Raw genomic sequence first — 26,177 nt, forward strand, 5'->3', positions numbered from 1 at the left:
TTACTGTAAGAAACAGAGCAATGGCAGCCTGCCAATGAACCAGGCTCCCTTGGGAGGAAGACTACATCTTCACTGGATGACATAACAAATGTGACAAGGGTTGTAGTAAAAATACTAAAATGACAGCCCATAAACATAGCTCTACGGTATAATTCTCTCCCGGAGATGTGCTAAATCAGCCGTGGTACAAAAGGAGAGTATTAATAAAAACCAACGGGGCTGTCACTATCTGCCCATGCTAGAAAGCTACCAGAAATTCACGATCAAATGGCTCATGCTCTTGCTCATACTGAATGTCCTGACAACATGACCGTTTAGATAGATAGATAGAGATGGATAGAGGTACTTTGTTGATCCCTGAGGGGAATTTAAGGCGTTACAGCAGCTCACAGCACAAAAAACAACAACAAAATAAAGTGACAATACAATAATAGAATAAAATAAAATAGACATCTGAACATTATGGAACATTATATACAGTAAGAACAGTCCAGTATGATATAACATCCCCCAGCTTGACTCTGATCACCCCGATCGAGCCAGCCGGAGGAGGCGTTGTCTACAGCCAGTTTATGTCCGTTCTAGCATGGCCAAGAAACAGGACTACCAACCAACAGATGGCAAGTAAGGTGTCCAAATCATTCTAATCCAGGCCTACAAGACAACGCTAAAATCTGTTCTTCCCACCACATCTGCCTCCACTGTAACTGGTAGGGTCATCAAACTGGATGAGAGGTAAAAATGTCTAGGCCTGTCCTGTATGCCTTCTCAGTCACACAAATGCTTCACATTTCAGTTCAGTAGCTCAGAGTTGTAATGTGCTCATTCAGGTCTAATGTTTGGGCATGAAGAACGCCATGAGGCTTGCGTCATAAATATCAGATTACAGAAATGATACAGTACTCAAGCACTGTTATATCACCGCTTCAGGACAGGACAGATAAACAAACGTGTTTGCATCAACATGGGCCTACTGTGTAAAGGTGTACTGTTTCAGATCAAATCAAATTGTATTTGTCATGTAGGCACTAGGGGTGCAACGGTTCAGTTGGCCCACGGTTCGGTACGGTTCGGTATTTTGGGTCACGGTTTTCGGTACGGTTCGGTTCAGAAACAAATGCTACTATTTATTTACAAACTGTTACTTTACTTTATTTTGCTTATACATAATATGGAACTTTAACATACACATGTATATGTTATGTATATAATGTATATATAATTGTATATAAACAAAAAACACTTTCAAATGTCCAAAAATAAATAAACACTTTCGAAAGTAAAAGTGCACTTTAGCCTTGACAGCTGGTAGCCCGTATACAAACAGGAGGAAAACAAATTCACACTACAAAAGTAACACTTTCCACATAGCGTTTCAACATGTCATGTGTTGTATTCCAACGAGTTGCGACTTCGTGGATTAATTTGTGTTTTGGTAAGTCTAACATATCTAACATATTGTCAGAATATGGTGGGCTGTGGTGCTTTTGTGGAAGAAAGTGACTGCATGTCTGATCTTACCCAGGAGGCGGGACACCGGGGTTATTGCCACTGCCTTCTTGGCGGCGAGATTTACGACGTGCGCAAAGCAGCCGATCTGTGGCCCCAGTCCACCAGCTTCATGGATCGCATTTACGATATTTGCTGCGTTGTCTGTTGTTACGGGAATTGTTATGTTTGGCCTCTCCAACTTCCACTCAGTCACTGCATTTGTTAGTTCCTCTGCCAGGTGCGCGCTGGTATGGCTTTCGTATAGTGGACGAGTTTGCAGTACTGCGCTCTTCATCTCCCAATCCGGTGACATGTAGTGGACCGTGACAGTGAGGTAACTCTCCGTTGCCCGGGAGGTCCAACCCTCCGTAGTCAGTGCAAAGCTCTGTGTTTTTGCCAAATCGTCTTCAATGCCTCTGCGCGTTGTTTGGTAAATACCGGGGATTATTTTGGTGCTGAATGATGTACGGGAGGGGACACTGTAACGGGGCTCGAGAGTTTTTATCAGATTTCGAAAACCCAAATCTCCAACCACCGAAAAGGGCTGCAAATCCTTTGCAATGAACATCCCCACTGCATTGGTTATTTTTTTGTGTTTCTCTGAAGTGGTAGTGTACGTCTGTCCGAACGCATCAGAGAGAGACTGCTGTCTGCTCACTGACGCTGCCTGACTGGCTTTCCTGCTCCCAGTCAGTGTTATCGTTGAGTGGTAGCGGCGAATATGCTGGTTCATGTTAGAGGTGCAACCATTTGCATATGGCACACGCTTTAAGCAGAGCTTGCAGACAGTAATATTTCTGTCCACTGTTTCCCCCCCCTTATTGTCGTATTCAACGGGAAAAGCGAAATGACCCCACACCGCAGACTTGTAGGAATCCGGGGCTTCCTCAAACTGTTGCGGCGCTCTCAGAGCTAATTTACGAACGCAGCCAAATCGCAGCATAAACCGAAAACCGTCACGGTTCACTAGTGAATTGAGCCGTGGAACGCAAACCGTACCGTCCGTAAAAAAACCGAGAACCGTTGCACCCCTAGTAGGCACACAGCCGTCATTTAGTGAAATGCTTTGGGATCTTGGTCCTCGCTCAACAACAGTCGACAACAATCAACAATAGAATAGAATATAGGCTAGCAATAATAAAACACTGAATAGCCTAATAAAATAAAATAAAAAGAGTGAGGTAGGTGTGCAGTGTCTGGGTAGCCCTGTGGCCTGATTTTGTTGGTAGCTCAGAGATTGTATTGACTGTACAGTATTCAGTTCTGTATCAAGAAATGACATTTACTTGCACCTACACCTTTTTTTCTGGTGAATTAGTTTTCCCTTGTAAAACTGTTATTATGGTGCTATTGGCAAGGGCGGTGAACACATTATAACAACTCATTAACCAGAACATTTTCATAAATCTCAGCGACCGGCACAGAAGGTACACTCCTGGAGCCTGTGATACTCTCATCAACTATTAACTCGAGACCTCGTTAAAGCACCTGATCAGAGGTTAGAACACAGATTAATACTTGTTTGATGAAAGAGAAGAGAACCCACAGAGGGCATCTTACCTGTCGTAGCAGTTGACGTCGTCCAGCCAGCAGCCTTGCTTGACAATCTCGATAGTACCAGAGATGTTTTTCCATGTGGCGAAACAGTGGAGCCGCTTGTCCTTGTCGCCATAGCAAGGCTCGATGCCGCTGCGGTTGGTGCGCTCCTTCTCCCAACTGGAGTTGTAGTAAACACACTCCTGCGTCTCCGAGCGACCCAGGATCGCACCTAGAGTAGGAGAAGACACAAGGGAGAATTCAACATTTGAAGTGACGGCGACAGTAAAACAAAAACACAAACAAACAACGTGTTATTTAGATAGGGTTAGATATGATGCCAACAAGCGTCCAGTCACCCAACCAAGCTCCCTCCTGGGGTGGGGATGGAACCAGCGACCTACTGATTCCTGGCCGGCCTCTAGGCTACCTGCCGCCCCACAATACAGTAAATAACAATTACCATGAGGTTAAAGCAGGGATTCTCAGTGAACCAAGCATTAGTGTAGACACTGTAAAGTGTTACATAGGACTGACTTGACTGTCAATGACCTTTAACTAACCTTTTAAAACAGCTTAAAGGTAGGTATGACATCACGGTAAAATGAGCAGGGAGATGCTGCCAGACTCAGAAACTGGGTTAAAAATCCAAATCCAAACAAAAGACATTTCAGAAGGGAAGAAAATATTACACCATAGTCGAATGCGATGGACGCATGTGCTCCTCCGCCATCTTATGTCAGAGGGCAATGGAACGACCAGATGCTCTTGTTCACTACGATATCTTTGATGAATGTTATTCTGTTTTCACAAGTGTGATGTCATATCCCACAGAGTCTACCTTTAAAAGAACAAAATACAAGGACAAATGCACAGGCGGCAACTAAATGTGTGCCTTCTCAGATGTCAAATGGATGGATGTATGGCTGTAGGGTAACAGGCTAAATTTAGCTATCATGTTTGTTTTTTTAAACACACTGAATATGTCAGGGTTGGATATAATAAAAAATAAAAAAAGCTGAACAAGTAAACGGTTATGGCCAGGGTCAGGCTGCAGCAGAGTTATTTTAAACAAGGTAAACAACAGCCGGCATTGAGGGAGAAACCTTACTGAGGCCAGGACTCGACCTCACCTGCACTTTTTATCTTACTGCCCTGCCTGCAAAAACAATCCTCACACACACACACACCAATGCCCATATCACACCAAAACACATATCCTCACACACACTCCACAACTCCTCTGACCTACATCCCAAGAGCCTTGCCTACTGGTGTGGTTGGGAATCGCCTCACAGTGAATTGCACACACAGGGCAAGGTCCAGCAATTATTTAATTCTTTGTTGTGCACCAGATCTCTGAGGCCCAGTGGAGCGGTTATAGGGGGATACAATCGCTGCTGCTCAGAGTGGATGAAATCAGTCTTTAGGGGCCTCTTTGACATGAAACACAGTCATGCCTGTTCAGGAGATCCTCCTGCATTCTGTGCAACAAAGGTCTCCCTCCTCTAGTAAGTAGCCTTGAGAACCGATGGTTCCCGAGCCTAAGTAACGGCCCTTAGGGCAGGAGCCTATCTCCTGTTTCCGTAGCGTGAGGCGGCTTGATGTACTTGATGTACAAGTACACCCTCTGGACATAACGCTGGTATGTCACAGGGTCTCCCCTCCTCTGGAGTGATCTCAATTTCACCTCCTTGGAACACAAACAGGAAAGACATTACACAAATTTGCTGCTCTCCATCACAATATACTTTCTGTTCTCCCTGCCCCATCTTAATGAATAGGACATTTAAAAGACAACTATATGTGGCACAAAAACAACTTCATTAAAATAAAAATAAAAATAAACATCTTCTTCTACCCGTTGGCTGCCCCATGTGAAACAAAGAGTTGGAGATAACAGGGAGAGCACTATTACCACCCTCTAACTTTCGCCTGCTCTTAACCACAATTCGCCCCTCGAGGAATCCTCCATTCTCGTTTCATCTCTCCAGCTGATCCTGGAGATGAGAGCCATCCTTGGAACCTGACTCCCAGCCCTGCCCCTCTCTCCCCAGCCTTGGCCTCAGTCAGACTGACCAGACCAGATCCCTACTTGCCCTGGGTTCTCGCTGTGGCGCTACGAACAGCTCTGGCAGCGAGCCTCAGCTCCAATGTGCCGTGCCCAGGTCATATCCCCCTGGCAGCCAGCCTCTCTCGGTATCTTACTCGGGGTTGGCGCCTAGGACTAAAACATCACTGCAGGCCAGGCCAGGGCTGATGTGTGTGGGAGTCCAGCCTCTCTTCTCCTCTGCTTTTACATTTACGCTACATTTAGCAGACGCCTTTGTCCAAAGTGACTTACAACTATAAAAACACTTTAATCAAATAAAAACTAGTACTCAGTCAAGATAAAACAACAGTAACATATTAAAACATAGGATATAAGACCTGACAAAATAAATGAATTCTCCTCTCCCCTCCTCAGAGCCAACAGTCAGATACAGGGCGGCTCTCTGTGCCAGTATGCTGTATGTGAATAGAGCTCACATCAACCATGGGTTCAAATCAATCTGTGACATGGTGCACCTGGGCACTTTTGTGCAACTTTTTGCTACACACCCTCTCTATTTGGGTGGCATCTGGAACATCCTAACATTAGCCTAACATAACATAATTCCATCCCAAATACACAGGTTAAGTAGTTGAATATTTTCTTAACTCCCACATTGCCAACCATGTATTTGTGGAAAAGATGTTGATAATTCAAAACAATACCTGTCGACTGATTTTACTCTATCCCAAAATAACCTAAAATGATGACTACTGTCTGGATGAAAAATCCTCACGGTACATTCTGTAGTCCCTAGGGCGCGTCTCACGCGTGGGTACAAGATACCGCTAAAACATTTCTCCTGCTTCCCCACTCTGTCCCCCTGCTGCTGTGTGCAACCGAGCATTGGCCTACGCCTATGACCTTTAACCTCAGTACCACAATAGATAAGATTAAATGTTGCTCTATTCACTTAATACAATTAACGGTTGCATTTCAGAACCACACCATTAATCACTCCTGGCCAGTACAGTAGGCTACAATCATTCTGGCTGCTGATCAAACCCCCCGTAAGTTCAGTTAAGGTGACAGTATGCAATGAAATGTCACTTCGATGATTTATGAATTACAAAAGGGCACAGATAACGAAATGATCCTGTCCGTTAAGCACATTTTAATCACTGTTCAAACATGCACGTCAGTGTCAGTGTTATCTGTTCTCTCTCCCCCCACCCTCCTAACCATGCCCCCCTAAAATACTTTGTAGTAGCCTATTCCCTCAACATATTGCCCCTGCCGCTATGGTTGATAAACATGCAAATCCGTGTCACAGGCTATGATGACAATCAGATAATTACCTTTACTTGTCAGATCGCTGGGATCCCCACACAATTTTATCATGACATCAAGTCTAATCGCAGGAAATGTGAGTAGTGCGCAGTTCAGCTGCTGTCTGTCAGACTGGGATATTTTCCCTGGAGTTCATTTTATGGTAATCCAACCTTTCTTTGGTAAGCACCTGTCATACCACCATTTAATGGACATTGTAAACCATAGCCTTATCCGTAACTGACAGTTTGTTTTTCGAAACTGTGAGACACATTGACATTTTCAGGGGACTGTGGAGAACACTAAAGACCGGTTTCACAGACAAGGTTTAGGTCTAATCCTAGACTAAAAAGAATCTTCAATGGAGATTTTACATTGAAAGTGTGATTTAATCCAGGACTAGGCTGGTGATTATTTAGGACCTTGTCTGTGAAACCGGCCCTTAAAGTGACACAGTCCAGTAGAGACCGACAGGTGAGGGTGCTGGTAGAATTTCACACACAGGGCGGCCTCTACATGCTATATGCCTAGCAGCATAGGTAGGCTACTATAGGTGGTGGTCCTCTGTGGATCAGATGGTAGAGTATGGCGGTAACAACGCTTAGGTTGGGTGGTTTGATTTCCGCTGGGACCACAGAAAAATGTATGCACTCACTGCAATGTAAGTCACTTTGGATAAAAGTGTCAGCTAAATGGCATATTATAGGTTTGATGACAGAGCTCTTTTTTATTTTTTTTATCACACCTAATTATTGATGCCTAACTCAGGCTCAGCAGAAACAGACAAATTCTTACATGGGGATTAACTCAAAACTGTTCTCCATCAGCATTATGCAACGTCACTGGACTGTGGCCAACTGGCCGCAAAATGACTCTATAATAGAATATCGAAGGGCATTTATGCTTTCCTCTAAACGGAGCGGTCTAAGCTGTTGTCTAAGCTAATAGGCAATGAAGCTTGTGGTGATCGGTTGCATAGCCTAGCCTACATGTTATACAGCCTATCCACAATTAGAGATATTGTCGTATTCTTTCTCAATAATGCGTAACCCAACCCACTACCCCCCACCCCACCCCACCCCCGTTGAGTCATGCCACCCTGTTGAGTATGTTCTTTTTACTTCATTTTATTTATGGTCAATTGAGAACGACCGATTCTCATTTGCAATGACGACCTGGCCAAGAGGCAAAACAGAGGCAAGTCAGTACAACACAGTATACAATATAAAACATGAGTAGAGAAAACAACAAAGGTCAAATCATCCTAACAAATACAACATTATAATATATACTGTATATAAAACAGTATATATACTGTTATATATAAAGACAGTAGGGACCAGGGGGAGGTTAGAGTTACAGTTTAGAGTTTTTGAAAGAGATGAAGGTGTTACTGTCTTTTGCAACTCATTCCAGTCAGTGGGAGCAGCAAACTGGAAAGAGTGACAGAGTGATGTTCTGGCACCTATACAATGGTTATGCAAAGCAGGTATGATGCCTTGAGAACATGTTTCCACCCACGCACCAAAGGAAGATAGCAAGATAGGCTACAAGACAGCTCATTGTTCATACACATTCCAAAAAGGTTTGAAAACTACAAGGGTGACGCAGTTCTGAAAAGACCTCGAAGCGTTCATAAATGACTATTAATTGGGGTAGCTGATTATTTATGGTTGAGCCTTTCTGGATTAAATATAAGGGGGATTTCGTTGTTGTGCTAAACCATGGCCAAACAATGAAGATTCTTGGTTCTAGATTCTAATATGGGTATTATGTGTTTGCTGATATTTCATATTACATTTATTTGATTACCCATGTTATTTTATGACGGGTCCATAACTTGAAGCTAACGAGCACTGAACAGCCATTACAACGAAGGCACGGTAACCCTATGAAAGCAAACAATTATTACCCTCAAACTGAACAGATGTATGTGGTGTGTTTTAAATGGAAGATCATCATTCTAATCCCATCAAATTAGTTTAATCCAGTGACAGGCAATATAGGCCTAACAAGAAGTCCCAATGATTTGCAAAACATAGCCTGGGAGAACCATATCTGCCCCACAATCTGGGCTGGTTGTGGTTAGTCAAATCAACACAGAGACTAGGCTTTTAGATATACAAAAACATTCCTCAAAGAGACAAAGAGCAAACCTGCACCCTTCATTCAACTGGTGAGATTTCAAGGAATTAGCGTTAAGACAACCTAACACGACGTAGGACGATGTCTCAACACAGGCCACACTGCACCACAGAAAATACATCTAAGCTAAAGCAAGCCTTGGTTGTGGTGTAAACTGAGGTAAACTAAGTGAACATTGGCCACCAGATGACCTCTCCACTCACTTAAAAGCAATTCAGTGATGTGACTGCCTGGACTGACATGGCCCCGTTGCATGCGCTCACTGACTGGTGGACTATACTTGTAGAGTAGTAGAGTCTGGACTTGGCACATTCACCAAAGCGTACCCCTCTCCCCTGCCAGTAGTGCTGCAAACTCACTCTTTGACCAGCAGCCAAAGGTGATGCTGGGAGAAGGTGATCGTGTGAGTCGGAGCCAGAGGGTCACAGTGCTTAAAGAGCTGGCCTGGCACAAGACTAAGGCCAGAGCAACTTCACAGAGAGAGACAGTATCACTTGAGGGAGAGACTGTGATAAACTAAGCAGCACTGGCAAAATGATGAGAGGCAACATCATCTGAGGGAAACTATATCTAGTAAATAACTAAGCAGCACTGGCTATATGATGAGAGGCAGCATCGTCTGAGGAAAACTAGAAGTAGCCCAACTAGTAAATAACTAAGCAGCACTGGCGATATGATGGGACCGAGGAAGGCAAACATGATTGAAGGGTCGATAAAAAAGTTACGGTGTACGGTGCATTGTGCAACAAGAAAGTCGTATGAGGGAGGCAATACGTCGAGCATGGCCACACATTTGACGCGACATCACCCTGGTGTGTTGACGGGAGACACGAAAAAGGCAGCTCCACAACTTCTGATAATGCAGGCATTTTTTTCATACCATGTTAAAAGGGAGGTTTCACTTTATTATTTAGTTAAAAGTGGCATGAAACTTGTTTAGTCGTCTGCTTGAAAGAGCCCACTAGTGATTCACTGCTGCAACCAGGCGCTTCCCTCTCTCCTATTGCACTATAATTTAAGTTGAATGTGTATTTCAGTATAATATGTAATGTTTGAGTGTACACTATGTTATATACCAGTTTTGACATCTTGAACGTTGTTTTTTTGGTTTCACACAATAAAAGTGGTGTTTTTACTGAATTCAAGGAAAAAGCAGGTTTTATTAAAAAAAAAATGTTTTGTGTTGATCTGAAAAATGATCCGATCCGTGACTCAGAAACCGTGACACGATCCGATCCGTGAGTTAGGTGATCCGTTACACCCCTACTCCTGCCTTTGTCAGCCAATGTGGAGCAGAACTCTGTACATTTCGGTACATTTCTATAGACGACATGGGGCCTGCTGAACTGATGTGTGTACAAACAAACCAAATCATTGAAGACTTGGTCAGGCAGAGGCAGCAGTTGATCATGCCGATGGAGTTGTCAATTGCAAGAAGTAGGCTAGAGTTTAAAGTTACGCCTGGTGTTGTTACATTGGCTCAGTGACACTGGGTTATGTGGGAGTCCGCAGGGCTATCAGACGAGTTACAATTCATCACAGTGAATGATCGCTTATTGATTTGTGAGAGTTATTGTACACAATGCAAAGTTTACAGTTCACCACACTACGGTTTCAGTACAGGTGAACCTATGACTTGACTGAGTGGTCTTGTGGTTAGCGTCCTCCCTGAGATCGGAAGGTCTGGGGGTTTGGTCCCTGGCCAAGTCATACCAAAGACTATAGACAGACAGACAGACAGAGGCCCCTGTTTGACCTATGACCCATTCTGGCTTGGGCGAGCTGGTTTGCTAAGGTTTATTTCCTTACAGGCGAATCAACACCTCACCTGAGACTTTATTAGGAACACCTGTACACCTTCTCATTCACGCAATTATCTAATCAGCCAATCTTGTGGCAGCAGTGCAATGCATAAATTCCTGCAGATACGGGCCAGCAGCTTCAGGTAATGTTCCCATCAATCAATTTTTGACTGTGGCATGATTGTTGGTGCCAGACAGGGCTGCTTTGAGTATTTCTAAATCTGCTGATCTCCTGGTATTTTCACACACAACAGTCTCTAGAGTTTACTCGCCTTGTTGATGAGAGAGGTCAACAGAGGTCAACTGTTATATACTGTCCAGACTGGTTCGAGCTGACAGAAAGGCTACGGTAACTCAGATAACCACTCTCTACAGTTGTGGTGAGCAGAAAAGCATCTCAGAATGCACAACACATCAAACCTTGACGCAGATGGGCTACAACAGCAGAAGGCCTAATAAATAAAGTTTAACAAATCCTAATCAACTGAGTGTATGACCTCCACAAACAACAATCTTTATCATTAGCAGCTTTTACTCATCTCAATGCTGTAACCGTAATAGTTAGCCTGATATCATTCTTAGAATGAGTATTGTTGTATTGTATATCAACAACAATAATTAATTTGCCTCTGGACGGTTCCCACATCACTGACGCCACCAAAATCCCAATCTTCACAGTGAAATGGCCAAACCTTGGGATTGCCCTCTGTTTTAATGATTAGAGATCCCCTGAATGAGAGGATTGAAAAGAAAGGAAAAGGCTAAGGCCGGTGGATAGCTGAATACATCAGGGCTTCAGCGGCATGATTAGCATGTCCAGTAGTATCTGGAGATCCTTCCTGAATGTATGATCCTGTATTCGTCTTAAAGTCAGCGGTGACCTCTCATCTATTCCCACAAACCATGCAGTGGATACCAGCAGGAGCACGCTTGTCAGTGCTGCCTGAAGAATGGCGTGTTTGATTCTGCCAAACTACAAAATTGGGCCAATTAAAGTCAGCTGCAGGGAAGGCCCTACACAGCAGGTGGTTAAGGCTGTTGCTGATACATACTTACAGCTAGAGAAACACTCCGATCCTGAGTCAGCACTAATAGTAATTACATAATTATACATGTTTTCCTCCACTTCCAAGACATGTTGGAGATTCAAACTCTTTACAGAAGGCGTGTATTGGTCCAGTTTAAATAAGCCTTGCCCTAGGTAAGTAAAGGGACAGTGAAGCATGTTTTCTTCTTTTGACTCTACAATCCAAATGTTTGTTTTAGGTTAACGGTTACTATTAGATTAAAGTAGAGATTCTCAACTTTTATGTGATGGTATTTGTATACATATTGGTTTCACCATTCCGAAATTACATTAGGCCTACATTACATTATTACTTTTATGCATAGACCACCCAAAACCGTGGCTTGTCAAAATCATTCATTTACAAAAGAAAGCACTGATGAGCTCAGCAACCGCAAACAGGCTGGTAGGCCAAAGAAGACTTCCGCAGTGAATGACCGAAGAATGCTCAGCATAATTAAGAAAACCCCCATAAACAGGAACACTCTCTGTGAATGTGTCAGAGACTGAGAATTTCTAATTTAGCTGCGTGGTAATTGATTTCAAATCCAAACTCTTGGAGTGTAGCGCCGACGTCAGACAGTTATTATTAATTGTTTCGCTCTATGTGGAGTAGCGTGGACTCGTATTACATCACCAACAACCAGCGAGAGAACTAGGTTGTAGAGAGGGGGGTCCCTCTGCTGACAGTTGTTTGACCTCTAGGTCATAAGCTATTTAGTTACACTCAATGATTTACCTAATTTCCATTACTTCCCAATATGTTCAGTGTATGATCGCAAAGTTGGCAGATCGGCGGTTCGAGCCCCGCCTGGCCACATGTCGAAGTGTCCTTGGGCAAGACACTGAACCCCAAATTGCTCCCAGTGAGCGGGCCGGCGCCTTGCATGGTAGCTTGCCACCATTGGTGTGTGAATGTGTGTGTGAATGGGTGAATGAGAGGCCGTTGTAAAGCGCTTTGGATAAAGGCGCTATATAAGTGCAGTCCATTTAAGTGCAGTCCATGTGTACAGTGAGAAATGCAAGCCTCATAAGTCTGGGGTAGTTAGTTAAGTTAGACACAAGAAGTGAGTGGGAATAGTTGTGTATTTATTGTTCGGATGAATCAATCCAAAGACGGTTTACTTGATATGAAATCACCACTGTGTTAAGTGCTGGCCAGGGGCCTATTCTGTTCTACACAAGAGCACTACAGGGAGCAACACACTGTGTGAAAACTGACCTCAAACGCCGGTGAAAATGATCAAATAAAAATGAAAAACTATCAAACAAAAAATACCCAAGTTCAAGTGGGAGGGCACATCATTATCCGGTTTCAAACAATCCCCTGATCCGTTCTGATGATTACAATTCTACCTACAACACAGCAATCATCATTCATATTCACTCACTGAATATTGCCCTGTTTTACCATCAACGGCCAACGGAAAATCACTGAGCCTGCTGCTCTGTGCTGTGAGGGAGCCGGGTGGATGGAACTGTTGCAGTGTTGGGTTGCCACTGACTATCAGCAAGCTTGCATTACTGAGCAATGAGTTCAATGAGTTGAGATTTCAGGGCAGAATCAGGTGCACCTTGCAACACACACAGGACCCCCTATGCAGCTTCCCAGAATGAAATAACTGTTATATAATGTACAGTTACTGTTGTTACTGTTACTCTCATCTGGCCTACTGCTCTGGTATAGGCTAATGCGCTAATGCCTTATTGTAACTAGTCTGTGACAGATTGAGAGATGCTGGCCTTTACAAATCACCAAGCCTCATCTTTATGGCTAAATAACATGCAGCATATAGCCCATTATGACTGTCTATAATACATGACAATGACTTCCAAAGTTTCCAAACAAGGAAGGAGACTCTGCAGACTGTGATAAACGCTCCCAAAGTGTGTTTATTGTAACCTAACTAACAAAGCTGAAGACTCGAGTAGAGAGTTCGGGCATTGCTTCGCAAACATCCTGTAACCAACACAACAACCTCTCATGTCGACTGATGCCAGGTATAGGCTTAGGGAGAGGAGAATTGCATTTAGCTTGATCAGATTCAGCCGTGACAGGGGGTAGTGGGGTGGGTTAGCCGGTCACAAAGGCTGCAGTCTTTCCATACAGGCATTAAAACCACCAAACTCAGCAACAGAATCCAATCCTTTAATCCTCACTGGAATGTCCGACAGCCCATCGGCCTCCACTTCAATTATACTGCTGATGGCCAGTTGCTTACGCCAAGGCTGAGCAGTGAGCATACAGGCTCCCAATGAACCATCTACAGTACAGTACTGTTCACGCAGGACCCACATTCCACGGCTGGCATCCTAATAGGCTACAGCCAGCTTGTGCATAGTGTACATTCTTACAGTTTATTCTACAGGAAAGAACATTTTAAACAGCTCATTATCTTCACCAGTGGGGGCTGCTGACCCGCTTGCTAAATTGTCTGGAACTATCTTGAGAATAATACAGTGATGAACACAATTTCGGGCCGGAAGGGATAAAGCAGACATGATTCAAAGCTTATTTTTTTAATCATAAAAATATGTAATTCTACCACGCAAAAGAAAAAGGATTTAATCATTAAATTCATTGAGCATTACAACTAGAGAAGGAAATCAACACTGATAACCAGCAAATTGACAAGGATGCAATGACTACAGAGGCCTACTCACATGAAATCGTAAAAGAGTTCAATGCAAAGTAGTAGGCTAGGGCGAGGTTAAAACTCCTGTAAGATGTCCTTCAAAATGTATAAAAGTACATCGTCTTAGGCTAGAACTCATGAAGGAAGGGTATAGGCCTAGCAATCTCTTACAAGGCATTTTTGTTTTTTTTCTGTTCTGTCTGTCTGACTTTTTGACTGTAAAATCTGTAAAGCGTCCTTGGGTTTGTGAAAGGCGCTATATAAAACCAAGTTATTATTAGCCTATTATTATTATGATTCTAGAAAAGACCATTTCTTTTGTAAAGTTGCTCTTGGAATATGTGGGCCTAATGAAAGCTTAAAGCACTTGCCCCTGTGGCCTGTTTCACACATCAGTTGGAATCGCGTTTGCCTAGTACTTAAACACCTATTTATGACTGGCAATTGGTCCCTAGCTTACCATTGAGTGTACAATAATGGAAACAAATCAACCTAGCTGGAGTGCATCTTCCAAACAGACATCCCGTTGTGCTTTTGAGAGACAAAGAAGAAACAGCAAGTGACAGCAAGCAAGGAATGAAAACATCTCAGCACGACCGAAAAGAATGACACGGATAGTTTGTGGGTAGAAAGTGAAAGAAATGATGCTGAGAAAGGCTGCTGTGCAAGAGAGAGCTGAGAGGTTTTCAGTGATGGGGAATTTCAGGCAGCATAATCCATCTGTCAGTATACCATTAATGAGCTACTGTGGCTAGCACTCAGAGGACGGCGGCTTCCTCCACCGGAGTGTGTGAAAGTCTGAATAAATACACTGGATATGGTTTAGTCCCTAGGAGGGTTTGATGACTTTGGTCACTATGCTCCCTGAGGCAACACATTCTGTTGGTTGTAATGTAGACAGGAAGTGCATGTCATAATGGGGCTGGCAATGTCCAATGGGAACAGAATCCTCGGTCCACTGAACGGGCTACAGAAAATACATTTGCAGATCTGCTCTAAGAACAGTTGCAGTTGTTCTTCAAATCAAGCTTTTCTGAATTCCTTTGGTCACCAATGTTGCCTAGATACCTGTGGAGTAACTCTGCCCCAATACCTCTTGTCAAGTTGTCTGTCTGTCCCTCTCTCCTGTGTTCTGTGAATTCATGACTAGCTGTTTACTTTTACATACACATAACTTAGAATGTACCGTACATTGTTGGTCCAGGGGCTGTGTGTGTAAAGTAAGATCTCTGTGCACTCTATTATTTGAGTTCCATTTGTAGTACATTTTTGTGACCATCGATCGCAATCCGTGCAGTGTGATCAATCAAATGGAATGTCCCCTTTTTACTGTGCTATTCAAAAGTAAGATGCTACAGTGGAGCTGAGCCATCCGCTCTCTGGTCGGAGAGAGAAGGGGTGGGGGGTGAAGGGCTCTACATCTGTCTGGCTTCATCATCGTCTGTGATGTGGGCTGCTGGTTAAGAGTGACAGCGTGAACACTGGTATGGGTGGGAGCATGCTCTTGACACTGACATGGAATGGAATGCCTGAGCTTACAGGGCCTCCAGGGCCTTCCATGGAGACTAGAGAGAGACTCTAGAGTGCAAGGCAGGTAACCTGAACCCGATGCAAAGCCGTAAAGGAATGGGCAGGACAGCATCAGTATTTGCACGGTTTGTTATCCACACAGGAAACAACCCACCTCAACCAATCCATTTACAGCGGACATGAAGTTCAGTCTCACGTAGAACAACAGAGACCATAATGTCTTCGAGGGATAAAGTGAAAGGCTAATATTTGTGTTGGCCTACATGAAATCTTTAGTTACTTTCTTCACAACAACAAAACTGTGGTGGAGTGTGGTTTCATTTGAAAGGCATGTGAACCGGCATAACAGGCGTTGTTGTTTATCTAAGATGTAGGCCTAGCTTATCAATTCAGAGCAGTATGATGACTACTACTATGAGTAAAGAACAGTGGCTTTAGTTAAGCAAACAGGAGTCATTACAAATGTTGTGCAGAGGATTTGCTGGGCTAACTACTTTACCCTCAGCATATGGCTGTGTAACCTCTTTAACCTTGTTTTAAATGGGATCAATGTTTTTATGGACCTTTGTCCCAGTTCAGAATCATAGTGGTTGACAGTGTGGTTACACACTTGCGCATGCACAATTATAGTATTCCCTGAGTGACTAGGCCATGCATAGCTTCCTATTCTATTCGCCTCCTCTTTCCATTCCTGAAATTCCACTTGTGCATAGAATTGCCCATTTTAGTGACACAGATGTAGGCCTAATTTAGGATATGACCAGAGTAAGAAAAAATTAGCAATTCTGGTCAGGCTTGCACATCGCTTGAGGAGTAAGCTATTAAAGCAGTGCTACCATACTGATATTCAAAATATTGGCACTACTAAGCACTGTGCTTCAAGACTTGGTGTAATATGTTGTATTACTAGTTCATTATCTTATGGGTGATACAAATCCCAAATAGCAGAGTGAACAGTAAGTGTTCAGCTCTTAAAGCATTCAAGCTGAGTGCAGGCCCGGTTGTTGAAACAATGTTGGAATGATCTTATTTCTTTGAAATCTGTGCCTTCATACACATGACAGTAATACCAAAATGGTAGAATTACTGTGCTTGAATTGCTATGATTCATCTGTATATGGGCAGGAACACCAGAGCATGTGTCTAATTCAATGACAACACACATGTATGACCATTACTGGTCTCATCTAGGCTTGAAGGGAATACCATGACTGACTAACTGTTACAGCATCTTCCAAAAGCATATAGTATTATCAGGGCAGTTTGCACTCCTGTATTATTTCAAAATAGTCTCTTGGGGCATTCAGATTTCAGATTGCTCTGACATCTTTTTCTTTCTCTCTAATCTTCTAATGAGAGAACTGGAGGGTTCGTTGGTCTTGGTTCGTTGGTCTTGGCTTTGAATTTGAACATTATATGAAATCCCACAAAATAACAACTTTGAGTTTATTAGCTTCTTTCTCAGGAATTAAACTAGTCTATATTTATACAAAACAATGTTGCAGAAACACTTATTTTATATCTGTTTCAAACCACACCTTTTGTCTATTGATTATGGAATGAACCTTTTAGCTCTAGCCAAGTCAGAAAAATGCATTCGTCATGGCAGTGATGCAGATGAGATCCGCCAGACAATGTATCCAACTGCTGATCTATCCTAGTATTCATTGATGGTTTGATCTATAAAACTGTTAATTTAGTGCCACATGGAACAGTTACCATGATGCTAGCCTCACGTTCTCACACTGGATAATTTTAGATTAGCCAATCTGACTCGGATTGAACCGGCTGTGTGAATGATCTTGCCATTTCATTGGCTGTTACATCGAAGCACCCACCCCCACGATTGCTTGGTGTTGTGTGCGTCCTCTTTTCAGTCCGGGGTAGGACTATTTTGCGTTTTTGCTAGCGTGCAACATTTTAGACAATGGAAGAAACTCTGAAGCCAGAGTTGTACAATCTAGTCGATGAAGGCATAGGCATTTGATTGGTTTGACGTGTGGCAAGAAGTCACTCATTTCAAACTGGTTTCCACCCCTGAACTAGGAAAGTCAACTCTCAATGAGGCTATCATGGTGCAAATAGACTATAAGTAAAGTGCTTGCCACTTCAGATAACATCAGTTATCTTACAATGTAAGTTACACTGAGTAAATACCAGGCATCCACGTGACTTCAGCCCCCCTGAAAAGAGCATCGACTAAGGTCAACATTGGACCTGCTGTGATACATAGTGTAATGTGTCAGTATAGATTTTGTAAAAACACTCGAACTTATTCGAAACTAACCTCCACATGATTTAGTAAGAATAGTATTTAAAAACATAACCAAACTAGGCTACACGAAGAATACATCTGCGCTTAACACCGCAGTGGTGAGACGCACGCCTGCAATTCCACTACGGTGCAGCTTTCCACCACAGGTGCACAGCCAGGCAGACAAAGCCAGACAGCTGTTTAAACATCCACACCCACCTGAGGAACACGAGATGAGAAACACGGCAAATGCCAGTTTGGTAGCGGCTCCCATTTTCCAAATCAAATACAATCCTTTTTTCTCCTCGAGGAAAATCACAAAGATGCAAAGGCTTGCACCTCCACCTCGACGACTGTTGAAGGGAAGAAGAAGAAGAAAAAAAAAACTAGCAATGTGGCTAGCCAGGTATTAATGTCAACATAATGTGGGATTAACACGGAGTTTCCAGTTGACGGTTAGACACTAGAGACCCACACCAGCTCCGTTCTGGAAAATTGTGTCAAAAATGTTGATGAAAGAAATCCCAACAGGTCACAATCAGGGGCGGCCGTCGATTCCTGTTGTGTGCGAAGACAAACGCAAACTAGTTTGAATCATTTTGACCGTTTGACTCTCGTTGTCTCTTGCTGTTAAGCCAAGAAGAGTTCAAGTCAGGTAAGCATAGCTGGCGAACATGTGGATGAAAACGACGATTAAAAACGAGGCGGCCGACGGTGCTTGCGTACAGACCCTATCGTAACGGACTTGTTGCCTTTTCCAGCTAAAACCCAGACAGGCGTCGACTACAGCCACCCGTAGACCTTACTGTCGCCACTTTGACAACATTGTTGGCGGGTGGCATTGTATTATACTTTCTTTGTAAGTTAGCAAGCCCTAGACCTATGGGTAGCTATTGCCCTAGGAACCATAGCATGCACTGTGAGCCTCTGAATCATAGCCTGCAAGTAAGCTAGCTAAACATCAACAGTCTGTTATGATAACTAGCTGCTAGCAAGCTAAAACGCTACGGAGTTCCACATATCGACTGATTGGGAAAGCTTTCACGTTTACGTCTGTGATGTTTACGTCTTCGTTGTCGTCGAGTTGGGCAGATTATGCATGTTTCAATGTATACAGTTAGAATATATTCCACATAGAAAACGTTGTCTTGATGTAAAGTTCCATTTCCCAACTGGTGGTTGTTAGCAGTCAACACCGTGGCAGCAGAGTCTGTAAAAAATATGTTCCTTGAAGTCAAAGAACCGTACAGGTTCCTCCAATGTGACAAAGATTTCAGCAGGTTTGTCGCAGTGAAACACACGACTACCGAGGGCTAATTCATTTACACCGTCTCTCCGTCAACCCGCTGTTGTGCTGTCAATTCATGAGTGTCTTAAAATCGGACAGGACAAGTCCGCATTTTCCCCCAACCGTTCAGCAGCGAATGAGTGTCCAGTTCCAAGATGGCGTAGACTATGATTGTTTTTGTTTTTTTTCCTTACCTCATGCTCAGACCCCGCCCATCTGCCGGCCTGCAACCCTGATTGACATCCACTCACATCGAATCGAAAGCGAGACAATTGCTCCAGCAACCAAATATGTTAATTAACATCCAATCAGGGAACAGGGCTGCAAGTTCGTTTGTAGCTGAAGCACATGGGAATTTTACACGGAATTTCGTGCCTTTCTTTCACGGTTGGAAGTTGTCAGCTCCATCACATGTTTCACTAGAAATGCATGCATGTAATATTGCAAGTGGAACAGATTCCATACATGCCAGAATTTGAAAGGGAAAGAGGGTAAGCACCTAAGGTGTTTTACATGGTAATCAGTGAGCAGCAGGGGGGTATTCCACGTATATTCGCGATTGAAAGGAAAGCCTCCTTCAGGCAACTCTCTATTGGGATTCAAGCACCTACCTACCTACCTACCTACCTACCAACCAACCAACCTAATTAATTAATTAATTACAAAAACTAGCCAGGATTGCCTCTAATCGCCCTTCTAGGAATAGGACCCAGGTAGGCAGGTACACACCACAGGTATGTGGGGTTATAGTCATCCTTTGACTGTAGATTAGGGATTCTGAATGTGAATATGAACTTGATTGGGTTGGGTGATGAAGCTGATAATGGATGTTGGTAACTGCAGGGTTCTTCACAGGATTTTTTTGGTGTGGCGCTGGATTGCATTATCAAAATCTGACTTGTCATGTCAAAATGTGCAAAAAAATACAGCTAAAACGCTGAATTCACTGATGAACATCATCTTTCGCTTTCCCGTTAGTGATCAAAGATAGTAACTCAGACTTTACTAACTATCTAATTTAATTTGTGTTGAAATGTTTACCTAGTGGTGCCATGAAGTTCACAGCATGGCACTACGCCGCTCTTATGGCACTTTTCCACTACCGGGCCGACCCGAGCCGGGCTTGTTTTGCTTTCTCCACTGCCAACCGAGCCGTACCAAGCCATAGTACCCGTGCCGTTTTTAGTTCCAGTTCGAGAGGGGTACTTTCGGTACTTTCGTGCCAGGCTGTGTGTGACGTGCGACGGTGCAGACCGTTGATTGGTCAAACATTGTCATATTAATATACATTCTCTATTTTTGAAAAAAATAATAATAATCTGTGGCACTGGTGAAATTCCCTGGATGCAACCACATCCCCACTTAGCAATGGGTGCTCCATCAGACTCAAAATGTAAAGAGCAAGCAGGGCCTCCTTAGAGACTGGCACATCATTGGCCTTCACAGAATGTGATTGACAAGTCTTCAGCCGGTCTTGTGAGCCTTTATTTAACCAGGTAAGACAATTAAGAACAGATTCTTATTTACAATGCCGACCTGGCAAAAGGCACAGCCTTTTGAGGGGGTAGGGGGTAAAAGAAAATACAAAAGTTAAAAACACATTAAACATGACAAACAAAACAGAGCAGAGAACAGGAACAGTTACAAGCGAAGGACAAATCAGACCAACTAACAAACAACAGCAGGTGAGCAGGGGACAGGTCCTAGTTTAGAAGCAATTGCATGTGTCGTTAAAAGTGTCTGAGTGAGTTCTTGTAGGCTGATTTGGAGGTGAGTTTGACCAGTTTTAATTTTTTCTAGTTTATTCCAGTCTGTGGGCATGGCAGACTGAAATGATGATTTACCTAATACGGACTGTGATGTGGGGATTTTGAGCAGGATGAGGTTTGCGGAACGGGTATTGTAGTCGGCGGGTGCCAGTTGCAGCAGACTACACAGATAGGGGGGAGACAGACCATGGAGAGTTTCGTAAATTAGCATGTACCAGTGTATTTCACGACGAGTGTGTAAGGATGGCCAATTAACAGGAGTATAAAGTGCAGTGGTGAGCTCTGAATGGGGCATTTGTAGCGAAACGTATGGCAGAGTGGTAGAGCACATCAAGCTTCTGAAGAGTTGTTTTGTTGGCAGATCGGTAGATGGTGTCAGAATTGTCATTTTGACCAGGGTGAGTATAGCAGATAGAGTGAAGGAAGAGCGCATTCTGTACAGAAAACCAATTTTTGATTTGACCTTGGCTTGCAACTTGTTGATATGGTAGGAAAAGGACAGTGTGTTATCCAGCCAGGTATTTATATTCGGAAACCTGCTCTAGAGACATTCCACTGATGATTCTGATATGGGGAGATGAAATGGGCACAGAGCTGGTTTTACCGAACCACATGACCTTGGTCTTAGAGGTGTTCATCCCCATACGTAGGGAGGATTAGGCCTGTTGGATACTGTTGAAGCTAGGCTGAAGTAGCGTGAGTACTGCATCTGGGGAGGGGCCAGTGGCGTATAGAATAGTGTCATCGGCATAAAGATAAATGACTGAGTCTCCAACGACACAGGCTAAATCATTTATGTAAACAGAAAAGTGTTGGCGCTAATATGGAGCCCTGGGGCACGCCCTTAGTGACATAGCTATAGCCATTGCTATGTTGTAGCAATGTTGTATCTGGTTTCCCTCCTTCAGGAAACAGTGGTTATGTACGCAACCTTATGATTTCACCTGATTTGATCTGTGCAACTGTACTGTACCATCTCTTGTTATTAAGGTGAACTGCGTGTGGCTCCCTGACATCATTGAGCAAGCCCTATTTTCTAGTATTTAGAGTACTGTATATTGGGAGTACTACAGGGTGTGCATTTTTTTTTTTTTACTTTTACTTTTTTTACATGTTTGGCTCACCGATTTGGGGACTCCTATTGTTGAAACAAAACTATCTCAGATGATTTATTACTCTGGGATGTTTTAGAAATCGCAGGCGATGGTGCATAACCAACTAGATGGAGAAAGGTAGGCCTCCTAATGTTTCCTGAATGGTATACAACCAAACTTAAGTTCCACTGCTTACTTTAGTTGCTACAGTAGAAAGGTGGCAGAATGCTGTTTATAACACGTTGTGGCATGATGTAAATTAGCTAATAAATCAGGACAGAACATAAATGCTACCCATAATGATTGGGAATGCACAGACATCTCGTCTAAGGGCCCATTAAAACATCTTTTTTTGAACATGCAAATGTGCACTGTGTGCACCACCAAACTTGCTGCACACTACAAGTAGTGGAGCAGAAACTCCCATCAGCGATCTACTCATACCAACCTTGATGGAGTCTCGAGACAAAATCGCTGTATATAGGCCTACCGCTTTAGTGATTGAGTCAGGAGATTATTCTTCCAGTGTGAAGTGTATTCGGGGAAGATGTTTGAAGCTGCATCTCATCGATCAAGGATAGAGAAGAAAGGGAGTTTCCCAAACTGTCTCAGGCCTATATACTGCACTTCATTGTCTAGTACTCTGCAATGACAATAAAGTTGAATCTAATCTAATCTAGGGATTAAACACACTCAGAGGCATATGGCCTGTGAGAATTACCTCAGTTAATTAACCCCAAAAAATGTCCATTATACTGCAGTTTTAACAGACTTCGATGGCATCAGAGAAGGGGATGATAGAGGCAGATCAGCTGGTTGTATCTCTACACAGCAACCAGTAACCCTAACCGTAACCATAACCCTGATCCTAACCGTAACCCTAACTGTAACCTCTAACCTCAACCCTTACCTTTACCTCTAACCATGTGACATAAGAGTTGGGTCCAAGCATCCCATGTAGCATTTTTGGACATTGCACTTCGTTCTCCCTCCCTTCTTTCCATCTTTCCTTCCTTCCTTACCTCCAAAGCCTCTACTTGACTATGCAGTATTGTGTCAGGTTTACCTGAAGAGCCCTCTCGCCACCATTTTTTGCAGAATTAGTGCACATTCAAGACCAAAGGCTAACAGCCTTACACATGATCATATGGACTTGTCCTCATTCCTTCCCATGACCACAGAGGAGTAGACAAGGACAGGCAATGTCAGAGGCCTATTACTGTGGAAAGTGGATCAGTTCTCTCTCCTCCACATTAGTAGTCCAGTGGCCAGTTCTGATGAAGTGAGTCAAGGGTAGTGGAAGGAAAGAAAGGTATATTGGTGCAGATATTTACCTTCCACCTCATCCCAGTAAGAAACTATCAGACTAAATCTCTGTTTAAGGGCATTAAAGATTTAGGCTTTATCGTTGATGATGATGATGGCTAGTTAGTGCTAAGCACACTGCTCCAGATCATGTGTTTACTTACTGTACAGAGAGACACATGCCTCTCCAGCATAGAGGGCCTTGCCCTGAGCAGAAACCTTACATGTAATTTTTTGGAATTTAGCAGACACCTTTGTCCAAAGTGACTTGCAACAAATACATTTGACTATAAGTAAATCATCTTTCCACCAGTTATAGCAGGAAAAAGTAATCTATGCTCAGGCCAGGGGCCATTGGCAGTCGTTGTCATTTTTTATTATGACACAGGGGACACAGTACAAGGGGGTAGTAGATGTCTCAGGAGGGACAGTTAAGGTGTAGTCTGAAGAGATGGGTGTTCAGTCTCTGGCGGAAGATGGGCATTGATTCTGCAGTTCTGACAGCAGTGGGAAGCTCGTTCAGCGAGGAGTCAGTATAGGGAAGAGATGTGACGGGGCAGCATGACTGCCGCCTCCGCGTAGGGGCGGTGGAGCCAGTCGGCCAGCAGAGGTGGAGGAGCGGAGTGAACGGGCTGATGTTTGGGGAGTGGCCATTGCTTGCAGGGAGTGGGGTGACCATTGCCACTTTCATCACAGTAGCACAAGCATTGGTGATGACTCTACGTATGTCCATTATCAACAGTATGGAGACAGCCAAACCTAAATAGTTCATAGAAACTCTTGTTTTTGTTGACAGATTTCTAAAATCTCTTGGCATTTTGGGGTTTTCAATATCTTTTGTATCATTACATGTCAAATCAAATCATTGTCCTTTTCTCGAGAAATGGACAGAGAAGATGAGTCGAGGTGACCTTTGGCAAACCTCTCCACTGACATAGAGTAAGTAAAATTATCCATCGTTATCTCATCATTCTCTGAGTTTCAGAAGGTCTAACCATGCACACAGAGTGACAGACATGTTGTTTGAAGTGGTGTCCTGTTACAAGAACCATCACTCCTGGAATGAGATCAGGTTCATTGACACTTTGGAATATTAAAAAAAACAACACATCATCACCAGGCGCCTGAAACACTGAGTTGGAAATAACAGGGGCGTATGTAAAAGGTCAACTGTAGAGCATAGATAGATAGATAGGCACTTTATTGATCCCTGAGGGCTACCTAACATGTGTTACATTCATGCGTTACAGCAGCTCAGACCACAAAACGACAACAACAAAATAAAGTGACAATTGAATAATAGGCTAAAATAAAATAGATAAAAATACAAAATAAACATAGACCAATAGACATTTGGGACCTCATATACAGTAGGTAAGATTTAACATCCTCCAGCCTGACTCCGACATCGAGCCAGTCGGAGGAGGAGGAGTTGTACAGTGTTACTGCGGCAGGCAGTAACGCTGTTTCCTATAGTGCACCGTAGTTCAACGTAGTTGTAGTAGTCTGTTGCTAAAGGAGCTTTTCTGCTCTGCCACAGTGTCATGTAGAGAACCCCCCCTGGCCTAATCATAGCCTACATCTTTTGTTACTACAATACCAGTGTCTGAAATGACTTTGCTCATCTTGTCTCAACACAACTGACAGCACAGTAAAGACTGTATCATGGTATCTCTAGTCTGTTTGACAAACCTGGCAAAAACCTGTCACTACTTGACACTCTGGCATGAGTAATTGTATAACTGACAGAGTTGTTCCCTCTTGTGGGCTACAGTATACCTGAAACCAAAGCCTGGTGGATGCTGTTCCAATGACTGCTCTAATCTGGCACTGAACTGCCTACGTCCTCACATGAACTCAGATACCATATCTCTGTGTGGAGGCTTTGAACATGCTCAAAATGAAAGCTGGCAAGCTCACTGCTTTTAGAGCAAAGCCAGTATCGGTGTCTCTTTAATCTTAGCATGCCCCGCATTAGCTACTGTTGAACTCCGACACATATCTCTAAAGGCTTTGCCAGGGATAAACTATTATAGTATATGCATTCTATATCAACATTTGGCTCAATTACGGGAAACAACCATGAAAGGGATTGAATGAACATTAACAGTAACTGAAAAAAAAGGTTGTTTTTCTCCTCGCCGTGTTCGACTGATAAAAAGCCTTTTTTTGTTCATCTTATTTGTCCTATGCAAGGTTGAAAAAGTAATCTATGTTGTCATACAGTAAACCATGACTCTGAGGAACAGTACCATATCTGCTGATATCATTAATGTTTTGTCACATGTGACCTATGCTTGGCCTCCATTTCCCCAGTGTTGGGACAAAGCAAACCCGATGGTGCTGGCACAAGCTAAAACACAAAACTCGAATTCTCCACTTTTCTATAACTTAGCCTGAGCATCTAGTGTTCCAGCTAATCTACATGCTAACCATTTATTTAATTGACTACAGATACATTTCAACAGCTTCAGTGGTTTCTCCATAGCTGTCTAATGTTGGTTTGTATACTTCTATTCTATACATAATACATACTGAGGACTTCTTAAACCTCAAAGTGTGATAAAACGTTGAGCTAACCCTAACCCTGAGTATACATTATTTAACATTGTTAATGTTACACGCCCATCGCTAACATATATTTATAGTTGTTAAATATTTTACATTTTATAATAAACACATATTACTGTACAATAAGTCCCAATTTTCAGAAACATACAACTCCATTAGGTTCACAAATGTCAAGAAGTTGATACAGTTGTCAAGATGATACATGATACAGCACACAGCCTGTATGAATGATTGGATGATGTAACGATACCAGACACTCCATACACATGAGGTTAAAAACAGAACTTGAATTAAAACATTTAATAAATAATGAGTATTTATTTCAAAAG

General features: G+C 43.0%; 1 protein-coding gene across 1 annotated transcript in view; it reads right to left on the minus strand.

The window, feature by feature from the left end:
* Window positions 1–18,171, minus strand: part of acvr2ab (activin A receptor type 2Ab) — a 38,238-nt gene extending 20,067 nt beyond the window's left edge. The window contains exons 1-2 of the mRNA XM_080526783.1: window positions 18,041–18,171; window positions 3,052–3,259 (exon numbers count right to left, since the gene is read on the minus strand). Of these exons, the coding sequence (XP_080382909.1) occupies window positions 3,052–3,259; window positions 18,041–18,095 (263 nt within the window). The 5' untranslated portion in view covers window positions 18,096–18,171. The remainder of the gene's footprint in view (window positions 1–3,051; window positions 3,260–18,040) is intronic.
* Between the last annotated feature and the right edge of the window lie 8,006 nt (window positions 18,172–26,177).

Source organism: Nansenia antarctica (genome assembly GCF_963989245.1).
Source record: "Nansenia antarctica genome assembly, chromosome: 3".
In the NCBI taxonomy this organism is placed as follows: Eukaryota; Metazoa; Chordata; class Actinopteri; order Argentiniformes; family Microstomatidae; genus Nansenia; species Nansenia antarctica.